Here is a 13,669-nt window from a genome sequence, read left to right as displayed (position 1 = left end):
CCTCTGCTCCTCTCCCCTGCTGGTGCACTCTCTTTTTTTTTTTTTTTTAATAGTTTTATTTTTTTATTTATTTATTTTTTAATATATGAAATTTATTGTCAAATTGGTTTCCATACAACACCCAGTGCTCATCCCAAAAGGTGCCCTCCTCAATACCCATCACCCACCCTCCCCTCCCTCCCACCCCCCATCAACCCTCAGTTTGTTCTCAGTTTTTAACAGTCTCTTATGCTTTGGCTCTCTCCCACTCTAACCTCTTTTTTTTTTTTTTCCTTCCCCTCCCCCATGGGTTTCTGTTAAGTTTCTCAGGATCCACATAAGAGTGAAACCATATGGTATCTGTCTTTCTCTGTATGGCTTATTTCACTTAGCATCACACTCTCCAGTTCCATCCACGTTGCTGCAAAAGGCCATATTTCATTCTTTCTCATTGCCACGTAGTATTCCATTGTGTATATAAACCACAATTTCTTTATCCATTCATCAGTTGATGGACATTTAGGCTCTTTCCATAATTTGGCTATTGTTGAGAGTGCTGCTATAAACATTGGGGTACAAGTGCCCCTATGCATCAGTACTCCTGTATCCCTTGGATAAATTCCTAGCAGTGCTATTGCTGGGTCATAGGGTAGGTCTATTTTTAATTTTCTGAGGAACCTCCACACTGCTTTCCAGAGCGGCTTGGTGCACTCTCTTAAAAAAAAAAAAAAAAAAAATACCTGCTTTCCCACACTTTCACCAGCACAACAAAGAGTTATTGACCTGTTTGATCTAATCTGAAAACTGAAAACAGTATATTGGTGTAGGTTTAATTGCATTTCAAAGTTTTTTGAGTGAGATTGGACATCTTTTCATGTATTTAAAGAGTTGTTTTCATGTCTTTTTCTGTGAACTATGTATTACATTTAAGACTGTCTTGAACCATACTGGGATGCAAGCCAATTAGAAGTTATGAATTTACAGTGAAAAATGTTTGTATTTTATGCACTAAGTCCAAATTAATTACAGAGCTAATATTTTTAGTATATTAAGTGTGATTTCCACTAAGCATTTTCTGGTTTTTGTCTTGCATTATTTACTTGTTGGGGGATGGTGGTTGGACTGAACTGTTTAAAACAATTTTTTTTTAAGTTTATTTATTTTGAGAGAGAGAAAGTGCAAATGGGGGAGGAACAGAGAGAGAGAGAGAGAGAGAGAGAGTGTGAGTGTGAGTGAGTGAGTCCCTGCACTGTTAGTGCAGAGCGTGCTGCAGGGTTTGAACTCAAGAACCATGAAATGGTGACCTGAGCTGAAGTTGGATGTTTAACCTACTGAGTCACCTAGGTGCCTCCCCTCTTTTTAAAAACCTTCATTTTGTCAGACTTTATTTATATAAGCACACCAGTGGTTGGTTGTTTGGAATGCCCTGTTTCTGGGGGCTTTTTGGTCTAACAGGGAAAGACAGGCTGGAAAGCCAATAAGGGAATTAAAGTGCTCTGGGGTGTTAAGATTAAACACTTATCCATGGTGCATGATGGCCCAAGGGATAGTGTGCTCATTTCAGTTGGACTGACCTGTGTGGGTAGGCTGAGAGATATAGTTGTTTAGAAATTTGTTAGTTTACTAATGTTAAAAAGAGGATCCACAAGAAAAATGTTTGTTTAGGTATTTCCTCAGCATCAGCATAAAGAAAGAGGCAAAAACAGTTTATCCTGTTCTAGGAGCTACAAATTGTTTCATATAGTTTGAGAATAGAGTCTGAAGGGGGTTGCAATAAAGCAGTAGGACAGAGGACAGATTGTAGTAGGTCATGGATGACAGACATAAGAGTTTGTGGCATAATTGTTCAACATGGGTATTAAAAAAAAATAAAATTCTGAAACACTTCAGCTATATTTGGAAGTAACAGTACTAACAGTACTTCATTAATAAAAATATAGGTTGTTGACTTAATTCTAAAACCACACTCATGTGCTTGGGAATCAATATGCTGATTTTTGTTGCCTTTCCTTTGACTGCATGGCCTTGGGCAAGTCATGTGCCTGTAATTGGAACTATATAGACAAAATATTTTCTAACCGAGGGGAATTATTTATTAATTGAGAACAAGGAATTGAAATTTAAGTCTTAGCTGATTTCTTGTCTTTACATTATATAATATAAACACTAGAAGATACTTGAAAGTTACTTATAGTCTTTTCTGAACAGGTTCTTTATTATTTACAAGGGTTAAATGTCACCCTAGTACATATTTCAGATTATTTTTGTTAAAATTAATGATGATTTTTGGGGGGTAATTTCGGAGAAATTGCTTAAGAATGCAAATTCGGTAGAATTATATAGTGTACAGATTCCTATATAATGAATCAAGTCATAATTTTCAAAAGATAAAGATGATATTAATTTACATTATTTTTGTCCCTAACACTTGACATTTCAAGGAGATTTCACTATGATATAGTTTTGGTAGGGTCTGTCAGATGATATGATAAAAAGATGATTCAAGGTTTTACAATCTAGACTGTTTTTTTTCATGGAGAAATAAAGTGACTTAGAAAGATTCGATCAAGTTTTTTTTTTTTGGCCTGAAGTATGTATGCTTTTAAAATCATTTAAAGAGCACATGTTCCCATGCCAATTATTAGGTGCTGGAGTGTGGAGTTTGTGAAGATGTCTTTTCTTTGCAAGGAGACAAAGTTCCTCGCCTTCTGCTTTGTGGCCACACAGTCTGTCATGACTGTCTTACCCGCCTGCCTCTTCATGGAAGAGCAATCCGTTGCCCTTTTGATCGACAAGTAACAGATCTAGGTAGGAAAATATATTGTATTTAAGATTGAAAATTGTTTGGTTTATTTGTGTGAAAAGGAGTTTGTATAGTCATTGATTACAGTAGGGTTCTAGGTTAGAAGCGATGTATGGAAAAGGATTATCTTCACTTGTTCTAGTTCTAGTTTACTTAGAGGAGTTATTTTAGCTAAGTGTATATTTCATACAGTGGTTTTCAAACACAAATCATAGCTAATTTTTAGTTATGAAATCAATTTAATTGGTTGTGAACATGCTTTTTTAAAGAAGAAATGGAAAAAAAATGTGTGTTGCACTCTGAAGGTGAATATTGGTGTGTGAAACTTTTCTTTCAGATGTATATATTATATATGAACATATTTTTAAAACCATGCTTATATAAATATATATGTAAACATATATCTAAGTATTTATAAGTAAATATATATATGTGTGCATATGTGTACATACACACATATATATATACATATATACATATATGTAGGTTATCCTGTGTTGAAAGGGAAAATGTATTTCTTACTGGAGGTTGCTGTAAAAAGTATTTTAAAGCACTTGTTTTAATATATGTAGTAAAAGTCAGTGACAAAATAGTTTTTAAAAAGTATAAAGAAAAATAGTAGAACTTTATGTTTTTACTGAGAATGCTGAAGAGTTGGGGCTCCTGGGTGACTTAACAAGAGTTAAGCATCCCACTCTTGATTTCAGCTCAGGTCATGATCTCACATTTTGTGGGATTGAGCTGACAGCACAGAGACTGCTTGGGATTCTCTCCCTGTCTCTCTCTGCTCCTCCCGTCCTTGCTCACCTGCACTCTCTCTGTCTCTGTTAAAAATAAATAAATAAACTTAAAAAAAAAAAAGAATGCTGAGGTTTTCTTTTAATGTTTATTTATTTTGAGAGACAGAGTATGAGTAGGGGAGAGCAGAGGAGAGGGAAGGAGAGAATCCTAAGCAAGTTCTGTGCCATTGCTATAGAACCCTACTTGGGGCTCAATCTCACAAACCATGAGATCATGACCTGAGCTGAAATCGAGTGGTATGCTTAGTTGACTGAGTCACCCAGGTGCCCCAGGAGTTTCTGTTTTCTTAAAGAGAATTTTTAACAAGACAATAGTTCTAGCAATAAAAAGAAATTAGGGAAAATTTGAATTTTGAAAATTTAGACATTATTAATGATATTAATAAATATATGATAAATTACTGTTAGGTATGAAGTGAAATGATTAATATTCCATTTTATTAGATTTAGTTTTTATTTTTATATTTGTTTTAGGAGATTCAGGTGTTTGGGGATTGAAAAAAAATTTTGCTTTATTGGAGCTTTTGGAACGACTACAGAATGGACATATTGGCCAATATGGAGTTGCAGAAGAAGCCATTGGGATATCTGGAGAGGTATTGATTGAATTTATTAAAATATTTATTATGAGCATGAATTTTTTCTTTTATTTTAAAATATAAGTATAATCTTACCTCACTTGCTTCGGCAGATAGGAATCCAGAAACACAACTTTTCATTACATTACAGTTTTATAGGAAATAATATTCCCAACTGAATAGAAAGTAAAACTTAAACTTGAATTCACTGAAAATACTATACCCAAAGTATATTTTATGTATAAACTTACCTCCTTATTATAATTCAGTTCTATCCAAGGATAAAGTCAAGAGTTAGAAGGTTATGGAAAAGTAAAAAGAAGTGGAAGCTACATTAAACCAGAGGATGCAAAAGTGAATCAACAATAAACAGTATGGTGCAAAGAAAGAAAGAAACTCCATCAAAGAGGCCATTTAGTGTAGAGGCCAAATGCCTTAAAGATAGCAGTAGCTCTTGAAGGAATTAATACTATAAATATCTTCATGAAAAGTTTAAATGTGTAAGTATACTCTATCCAACAAGCTGGTCATCCAGTAAATATTAGGATGCTGCCCATTAACACAGGTTAAAATACATTTTTTACACTTAATTATATGCATAGCTCATATACTGTACTAGATATAAGAATAGTTGTAGTAAATAACAGTTAATGATTTCATTGGTCAACTTTAAAACCACAGGTTTAGAATCAAGGAAACAAATGTCAGATTGATTTCTACTTTTCCTCTATTAGATCATGATTTCTTTATATAAAGTGAATCACTGAAGTGAATTTCAAACTAGAGCACTGTTTCCTAAAAGTTTTGCAGTTCCTTTACATGCTATGTCTTTTATCTTTCGGAAGACATTAGAATATTATCTAATGTTGTCCTTGTAAATATTAATCATGTCTGAAAAATAGAAGACATGTATTTTTTATTTTACTAGTTGAACTTTGGGTTCATTTTAAAATTTAATATGATAATTAATGATACCATTGGTGTTTTTTCTAATTTTTATTTCTGGAATAATTTATGCCAGATTGCCTCCTTTCCAATTAGGCCTTTTAATATTCATCATAAGTTTTCAAAACATTCTTGATTATCTGTTATATAAAGTTTTTCAAGTTGAAATGCTTTTTAAGTAATTCATGAAAATTAGAAATAATATTTAAGAGCTTATATATAACATAGGATTTTTATTTTTTCTTTAAACTAGCTTAAATCAGTGCTTTTTCAGCCTGGATTATACAGTGAACTCACCTATGGAGTTTTAGAAAAAAATACACAGATTAGGCCTCATCTATAACCTATTAGAATTTCATAGGTTAGAGTCTGAGCATCCGTGTTTTTTTTTTTTTTTCTTAACGTTTATTTATTTATTTTTGAGACAGAGAGAGACAGAGCATGAACGGGGGAGGGTCAGAGAGAGGGAGACACAGAATCTGAAACAGGCTCCAGGCTCTGAGCTGTCAGCACAGAGCCCGATGTGGGGCTCGAACTCACAGACTGAGAGATCATGACCTGAGCCGAAGTCGGACGCTTAACCGACTGAGCCACCCAGGCGCCCCTGAGCATCCGTGTTTTTAAAAGCTTTGCATCTGATTCTTATGCACACATCTGGTTCTCACAGTAGCCTTCACACTTCTCTTCTTCTGCTACATCACCATGATAAGTGGTATTTAAAGTAGTGGTGGGGGAGCCTGGCTGGTTCACTTGGTGAAGCATGTCAATGTTGTTGTCAGGGTTGTGGTAAGTTCTAGTGCCATATAGGGTATAGAGATTACTGCAAAATAAAATCTTTTATAAAACTGAAAACTAAAGCAGTGGGGATGTATTTATTATCAACTTTCTTTTTTAGTCTTAAAAGATTTCTAAAAAAGAGATTTCTAGCCTCTAGTTTTCAGTTTCTTGCATATAAGCTGAGGGGATTTCATAGAAGATATCTTTACACTGACTGTAAATCTATGAGGATAGTTCTCTTTTTGGCCCCAAATTCATAGCATGGATTGATAATAAGTTTTGGAAATAGCTTCTCACTTACCTATAGAAATGAATACTTTTGGAGTGTCTGAGTGACTCAGTTGGTTATGTGTCAGACTCTTGATTTTGGCTCAGGTGATGATCCCAAGGTACATGAGATTGAGCCCTGGATAGTGCTCTGCACCGATAGCATGAAACCTGCTTACGATTCTCTCTCCCTCTCTTTCTGTCTCTTCCCTGATTGTGTGCACGTGTAAGGGCACTCTCTCTCTCAGATAAATAAACTATTAAAAAAAAAAAAACTCAGAAAACAAAATGAATACTTTCTTAGGTGAGTAGTAAATGACCTTTTTACTTAATTGCCAGTATATTTTCAATGTAAAGCCTGGTCAGTTAAGAAAAGATTATGGGGGAAAAAAGGAAGGATTATGGGCTTTTATATTTTAAAATTTATCATGTTGTAATGATGGAGGTTCAGTTTGAAGACATTAATTTTTTGTTTATCAGAGTATCATTCGTTGTGATGAAGATGAAGCTCACGTTGCGTCTGTATATTGCACTGTGTGTGCAACTCACTTGTGCTCAGAGTGTTCTCAAGTTACTCATTCTACGAAGACATTAGCAAAGCACAGACGAGTGCCTCTGGCTGACAAACCTCATGAGAAAACCATGTGCTCTCAGCATCAGGTACACGCCATTGAGTTTGTTTGCTTGGAAGAAGGCTGTCAGACTAGTCCACTTATGTGCTGTGTCTGCAAAGAGTATGGAAAACACCAAGGTCACAAGGTATGATTATAATTAGACTGGATGACTCTACCTGGTTTATCAGCCTACCATTTGTTTCCATTGACTACTTTATGCCAAGTAGGGATTGAAGAAGCGTTCAGTGATGAATGAGTTGAGCTTGGTAGCATGAAAAGAAATGAGAGATTCAATTTCTGAATGTCATAACAAAAATTTCAGAAGCCTCATGATTCTTTCTTCATTGAAAAATAGCTTTCCAGCAGGAAACAAAAGTTCTCTGTGTGCATGTTTTCTTAAATGAACTGGATTGTTTTGACAGTACTTAAGTCTTTTGATGAACTGATGTTTATGGTAAAATCATAAAGTGAGTCTCTTGGATTCTTATTTAACAATAAATGGACTCCCAAATTTTAAATTATTTCTTTGAAGGATAAATAGTTTTGTGATGAAGATACATTGGTATTTACTATCTTGTGCTTTTGTAAATGTGTTATAAAAGCCACTTGAGACTGATGCTTTTTTTTATTATTATAGGAGTGATTTAAATAGCATTTTATATTGTTAGTCAGTACCATGAGTTCTTTTCTATAATTGTGTTGCATTTTAGCATTCAGTATTGGAACCAGAAGCTAACCAGATCCGAGCATCAATTTTAGATATGGCTCACTGTATACGGACCTTCACTGAGGAAATCTCAGATTATTCCAGAAAATTAGTTGGAATCGTTCAGCACATTGAAGGAGGAGAACAAATAGTGGAAGATGGAATTGGAATGGCCCACACAGAACATGTATGGAATTTTTTTCTTCCTCCTGTACTTTCTTACCCTTTGTACTTCTCACCTTTTCATTTTTTTAATTTATTGGGCAATTACGTTGTGCTAGTACTGCACTAGTCACTGAAAACAAGTTTTATAAAAAGTCTCTATCTTCATGGAGTTTATAATCCATCATGGAAGAGAGACATTTTCAAATGTAGTAATTATTTTGTAGGGGAAGTACAGGATGCCTTAGTAATGCATAAGAGTGGCAATAATTTAGCTGCCTCAGGGAAGGCTATCTGGAATATGTGGTGTCTAAACTGAGACTTGAAGAAATTTAGTCAGGGAGAAGAGTGTGGTGGGGAGTGAGTTGTCCCAGAGAGGGAAGCACGTGTTGAAATGCCTGGAAGTAAGAATTGGACATATTATAGAACAACTCAGTTCACTACACTTGAATCTTTGAGTATTGGATGGGACAGGGCAAGAAAAAAATGTTGGAGAGTTAAAGGCCAAATCATGGAGGATATTATTAGCTCTGTTAAAGAGGTTGGACTTGATTATAAGGGCAGTGATGAGCCGCTGAAGAATTAGCATAGAAATAACATAATCAGATTTGCATTAAGAAAGGTTGCTCTTAGGGGCTCCTGGGTGGCTCAGTTGGTTAGGCATCTGACTCTTGATTTTCGGCTCAGGTCATGATCTCATGCTTCATGGGATTGAGCCCTGTGCCCGACTCCACACTGAACATGGAGCCTGCTGAAGATTAATTCTCTCTCTCTCTTTCACTCTGTCAAAATCATAATCATAATCATAATCATAAATTATTTAAAAATCAAATCAAATACAAAATTTGGTTTCTCATTTTCACTAGCTACATTTCAAGTATATTCACGTACATATAGCTAATGGCTACCATATTGAACCACACAGATACAGAATGTGTCCATCATCATTGAAGGTTCTACTGGACATTTTATGCTAGAGTGGAAATACTTTATTCCTTCAGTGAGTATTTATGGAACCCATACAATAGCTGGACACTGTTTTAGCATTGTTCTAGCTAAGGAGACACTGCCAAAAAACTCTGCCTTTGCAGTTTACATTCTAATGTGGAAAAAGTGTCAGTACTAATGGCAAAAGTATGTTAAGTGCTATGGAGTGTTATATGGGGTGTTCCTGGATAGACTCCCTAAGAAAGGGACATTGAGCAAAGACCTAACACAGGTAAGAAAGGAACCATGCTAATATTTGGGGAAAGAATATTCCAGGCAGAGAGAAGAGCAAGTGCAAAGGCCCTGAAGTTGGAGTGTGCCTGGTGCACTTAGGAAACTGTGAGGAGTTCTCAGTTTGGCAGCACATAAACTAAAATTGGAATGATGCAGCAAAGATTCACATGGTGCCTGTGTGAGGATGACACATAAATTTGTGAAGTATTTCATATTTTTAAGGATTAAAAGGTACAGACTTCCAGTTATAAAATAAGTAATGGAAATGAAAAGTACAGCATGGGGAATATAGTTAGTAATACTGTAATAACGTTGTATGGTGACAGATACTAACTACACTTAGTGTGCTGAGTACCACGTAATGTGTAGAATTGTTAGATCAGTATGTTGTTCACCTAGAACTGATACAACATTGTATGTCAACTACACTTCAATTAAAAAAAAACCAACAACTGTGAGGGGGTCAAATGCATCTAGAGTAGAATGATTGAGGAGAGCATAGCAGGTGTTGAGATCACAAAGGGTCTTATGGATATTTGCTTTTCTTTCTGCCACAAATGTTCTTCCTCAAGATAATCTTGTCACCTTCTTCAGGTCTTTGCTCAGATGTTGCTTTTTCAGGGAGTCTGTTCTTGAACACTCCCTGTAAAGGACTTTGGCATTTACTCTGAGTGGAATGGGAAATCATTAGAGAGTTTTGGGCAAAAGAATAATCATCCTGACTTAACATTTTTTTTTTATAATATATTCTTTTTTTTTTTTTAACATTTATTTATTTTTGAGACAGAGAGAGACAGAGCATGAACGGGGGAGGGTCAGAGAGAGAGGGAGACACAGAATCTGAAACAGGCTCCAGACTCTGAGTGGTCAGCACAGAGCCCGACGTGGGGCTTGAACTCACGGACCACAAGATCATGTCCTGAGCCGAAGTCGGATGCTTAACCGACTGAGCCACCCAGGCGCCCCCTGACTTAACATTTTAAAAGGATCTGTCTGGCTGCTAGGTGGAGAATACTCTGTAGAGGGCAGTAGTGGATCTGTTGAGGCCAATTAGAAAACTATTGTAATAATCGGGTGAGCGATGATAATGTCATAGATCAGGTCAGTAGAGGTGAAGGTGATGAGGCTTGATCAGATTTTGGGTATGTTGTTTTGAATATGTTTTGTGGTCAGCAGAATTTGCTGAGGGACTGTTATTGGATGTGAAAGAGAAGTATTAAGGGTGACTCCAGTTTTGTTTTTGTTTTTGTTTTTGTTTTTTTTTGGCTTGAACAATGTGGAGGATGGCATTGCCATTTATTGAGATGGAGGAAACTAGGTTTGACAGTGGAAGAGACTGAAGATTAGGTATTCTCTTTTGCTTGAGATGTTATTTAAAGAGTTGGATGTCCAAAGGCTGTGGTTAAGGAGAAAGATCTTGTGTGAAGATAGCAATTCTGCAATTTTTAAGAACATAGATGGTATTTAAATTTCACTATTTCACATATAAAATCTTTGTTATGGTTAAAGTTGTTTAATTTCTATTTCTTTAGGTACCGGGTACTGCAGAGAATGCCCGGTCATGTGTCCGAGCTTATTTTTCTGATCTTCATGAAACTCTGTGTCGTCAAGAAGAAATGGCTCTAAGTGTTGTTGATGCTCATGTTCGAGAAAAACTGATTTGGCTCAGGCAGCAACAAGAAGATATGACTATTTTGTTGTCCCAAGTTTCAACAGCCTGTCTTCATTGTGAAAAGACTTTGCAACAAGTAGGTAGATTAAATGTGGTTAGGACATATTTTAAGAAGGAGGTTAAACAGATAATTATCAGAGGTATGCACTAGTCTATTTTATTAATAAATATTTTAATATTATTATTATTTGTTACTGTGTGCATTAACATTGTGCTTAGGACATGGTCTCTAACCTTGAATTGCTCCACCAACCATATCAGTGTCCTCTACTTCATGTGCCCTCCCCAGCTTAAAACTATGGATTCTAGAAACTCTTGAATGTCTTGTCATTCTTTAGTCATGCTAAGCCCTTTAACTCTTCTTTACCAAGCATGTACTATTCTTTCTGCTTGGTGGGCTTATATCTCCCTTTTCTGATAGTGGAAATCCTTTTTCAAAGTCTAGCTCAAATGTTTGCTTTTCTTTGAAACTCTCTGTTCTTTTTTTTTTTTTCTGGATGCCTTTCTAGCATGTACTACCTATCTCTGCTCTAATTCATTGGTTCTTAATTTTGATATCACAGTAATCCCATGTTTTTTGATGATTGAGGTATCAGAAGCAATTTGTTTTACCAGTTTTCAGATCATGTCATGAGATCATGATACCATGAGATCATGATGTGGGCCAAAATCAAGAGTCGGATGCTTAACTGACTGAGCCACCCAGGTGCCCCCAGATAATATACTTTTAAAATAAATTGGATTTAAGATTATTTGAGCAAAAATGTCAGTCTTATTTATTTCTATTTGGTTCTGCTTTCATGAGTTGGTGATAGAAAGGTAATTATTGCCCTAGGAATTCCCAGTAAGCTGTAGTGTATTTTACCTTTATTGACATATTGCTAGTAATTGTGTTGACTGCAAATCACTGCAGAACTAAACTTATTACTAATTGTAAAGCTTTTTCTCTTATATATCTGATTAGACTTATATGAATGTGGTGAGGCTGTAACCACAAAAGTCTTGAGCTTATCATATTGAATTATAATAATTGATGTGTATGCCATTTATTAAATTGCCTTGAACTTCAGTCCTATTCTTTCCTCTGCCCTGTGATTTTTGGACTAGAACTCTACAAACCACATATCTGCTTTGCCAGCTCCTTGTTAGTTTAGGCTCCATCAACAGGGGACAGGAAAGGAAGGTTGGAAGGTAGAGTTAGTTTCCTGTTGGTTCCCATTTACTTGGGTTCCTGTGAATTTCACTGCTCACAAGAAGATATCACTTTCCTTAGAGACCTGAGCTTAAGATCCATGGGGACTTTCCTATAAGTTTCTAAGTTTTAATAATTCTAGCATGTGCCTTTTATTCCCCCTTTCCTGGGACGTGATAGCTGCTTCCTACATGTGCTTTCCCACATGATATCTCTGAGTACTTTTTACCCTTTTAGTTACCTAGTTAATAACTACACCTAGTTAGCAGTTCTTCATAGTAAATTCTTTCTGTTTACATAAGTGGTGTGGTTTTCCTCTACTAATTCGAACCTGAACAATATGCATTCTTCATTCTTCTCTATGTTGACTGCATGTATCTTGTTCATCTTTGTATCTAGGTAGAAGGAACTTAATAAATATTTGTTCAGTTATGATGGGTAATCAAGCTACACAGAAAAATCAGAAATGGATTACATCTAGATCTTGTTTACTTGAATACGTAAAAGTATTTTTATATTTATTCTGTTAAAAAGTATGTTTATAGTTACTGAAATATGTGGAGGTTAGAATTTCTGAAGCATTTCATCAAAGTGATTGGTAATTGTTAATGATATGGTATTATTTCACTATGTTAATGCAAATGAAGTTAGGGTCTTAGAGTCATTCTTCATATCAACTTTGGTTTTTAAAGTCATAGAACCCTAACCCCAACCAATATTTTTTTTATTGTTAAAATTTTTTTTCAATGTTTATTTTCAATAGAGAGAGAGAGAGAGAGAGAGAGAGAGAGAGAGAGTAAAAGCAGGGGAGGGATAGAGACAGAGGAAGACACAGATCCTGAAGCACACTCCAGGCTCTGAGCTGTCAGCGCAGAGCCTGATGCAGGACTCAAATTTGAACCATAATATTTGACCTGAGCCAACGTCGGATGTTTAACCAACTGAGCCACCCAGGCATCTCCCCAACCAATATTCTTAACAGTTCCTGCCACAGAGATAATTGAACAGAAGAATGGATAGAACATCACACGTTATTATCAATTTTGAGAACAAAGCTTAATCATCCTTCCCCTCCAAAAAAAAAAAAAAATGATGCATCACCTAAGTTCAAGGCATGAAGCTAAGTGGTGAGGATTTGTCTATTCATTTAGCAAATAAGTTTTGAGTGCCTACTGTGTGCCAGGTTCTTCTAGATAACATGGGATATACTGGTAAACAAGACAAACAAAAAGCTATATAATCTTGTGGAATTAGCATTTTAGCAAGGAGAAGATAAGACAATAAATCATATCCTTATCTAAATAAGTAAATTATGTAAAATGTTAGAATAGTGGTAAGAACTAAGGACAAAAGAAAAAGTGTGGGAGTCCAGCAGACTGCATTATCAAATGGTCAGGGTAAAAATCATTAAGAAAAGGTGAGATTTGAGCAAAGCCTCAAAAAAGAAAAAGGTGAAGGAATTTATTCAAGCCCTAATATAGGGAAGAATATTCCCACTGAGGAAAGCCATTAGAGAAAAAACCCTAGGACACCATGTCTGGTGTATTTGAGGAACAGCAAAAGAGGCCACTTTGGCTGGTATATAGCAAATGAAGGAGAGAGAAATAGGAGCTATAATCAGAAGTAATAGGGAATTATATGTAACAAAGGCTTTGTGGGCCACTGGAAGGGCTTCAGCTTTTACTGATTAAAATAGAGAAGCCATTGTGAAATTTTGACAAGAATGACTTGATCTTACTTAAAATGATCACTTTGATGTGTAAAAAACAGATTGGAGGAGGGCAAAGATGGAAGGAAGGAGTTAAAGAAAAGGAGTTAGGCTGTTGTAGAATTCCATGTGAGAGAGAATACTGGCTTGGGTAGTGGAGTGAAGTGTCCAAATTCTGGATACCTAATAGGATTTGTTTGTATTTGGGGCATGAGAGAGTAGAAGCAGGAATTTCTTAAAGGCTT

General features: G+C 35.7%; 1 protein-coding gene and 1 non-coding gene across 3 annotated transcripts in view; both read left to right on the top strand.

Moving 5' to 3' along the window:
• TRIM23 (tripartite motif containing 23) overlaps positions 1-13,669 on the top strand; it is a 37,493-nt gene that overhangs the window by 3,543 nt on the left and 20,281 nt on the right. For both annotated transcript variants that reach the window (XM_042940283.1, XM_042940289.1), the window contains exons 2-6: positions 2,625-2,787; positions 4,057-4,178; positions 6,630-6,908; positions 7,474-7,656; positions 10,385-10,600. In XM_042940283.1, the coding sequence (XP_042796217.1) occupies positions 2,625-2,787; positions 4,057-4,178; positions 6,630-6,908; positions 7,474-7,656; positions 10,385-10,600 (963 nt within the window). The remainder of the gene's footprint in view (positions 1-2,624; positions 2,788-4,056; positions 4,179-6,629; positions 6,909-7,473; positions 7,657-10,384; positions 10,601-13,669) is intronic.
• LOC122202670 lies at positions 8,965-9,071 on the top strand. Its single transcript, XR_006194786.1, has one exon. It is a non-coding gene; the product is annotated as a U6 spliceosomal RNA (small nuclear RNA).

This window comes from Panthera leo, chromosome A1 (assembly GCF_018350215.1).
Source record: "Panthera leo isolate Ple1 chromosome A1, P.leo_Ple1_pat1.1, whole genome shotgun sequence".
Taxonomy (NCBI): Eukaryota; Metazoa; Chordata; class Mammalia; order Carnivora; family Felidae; genus Panthera; species Panthera leo.
This window is presented reverse-complemented; position numbering and strand designations above follow the sequence as displayed.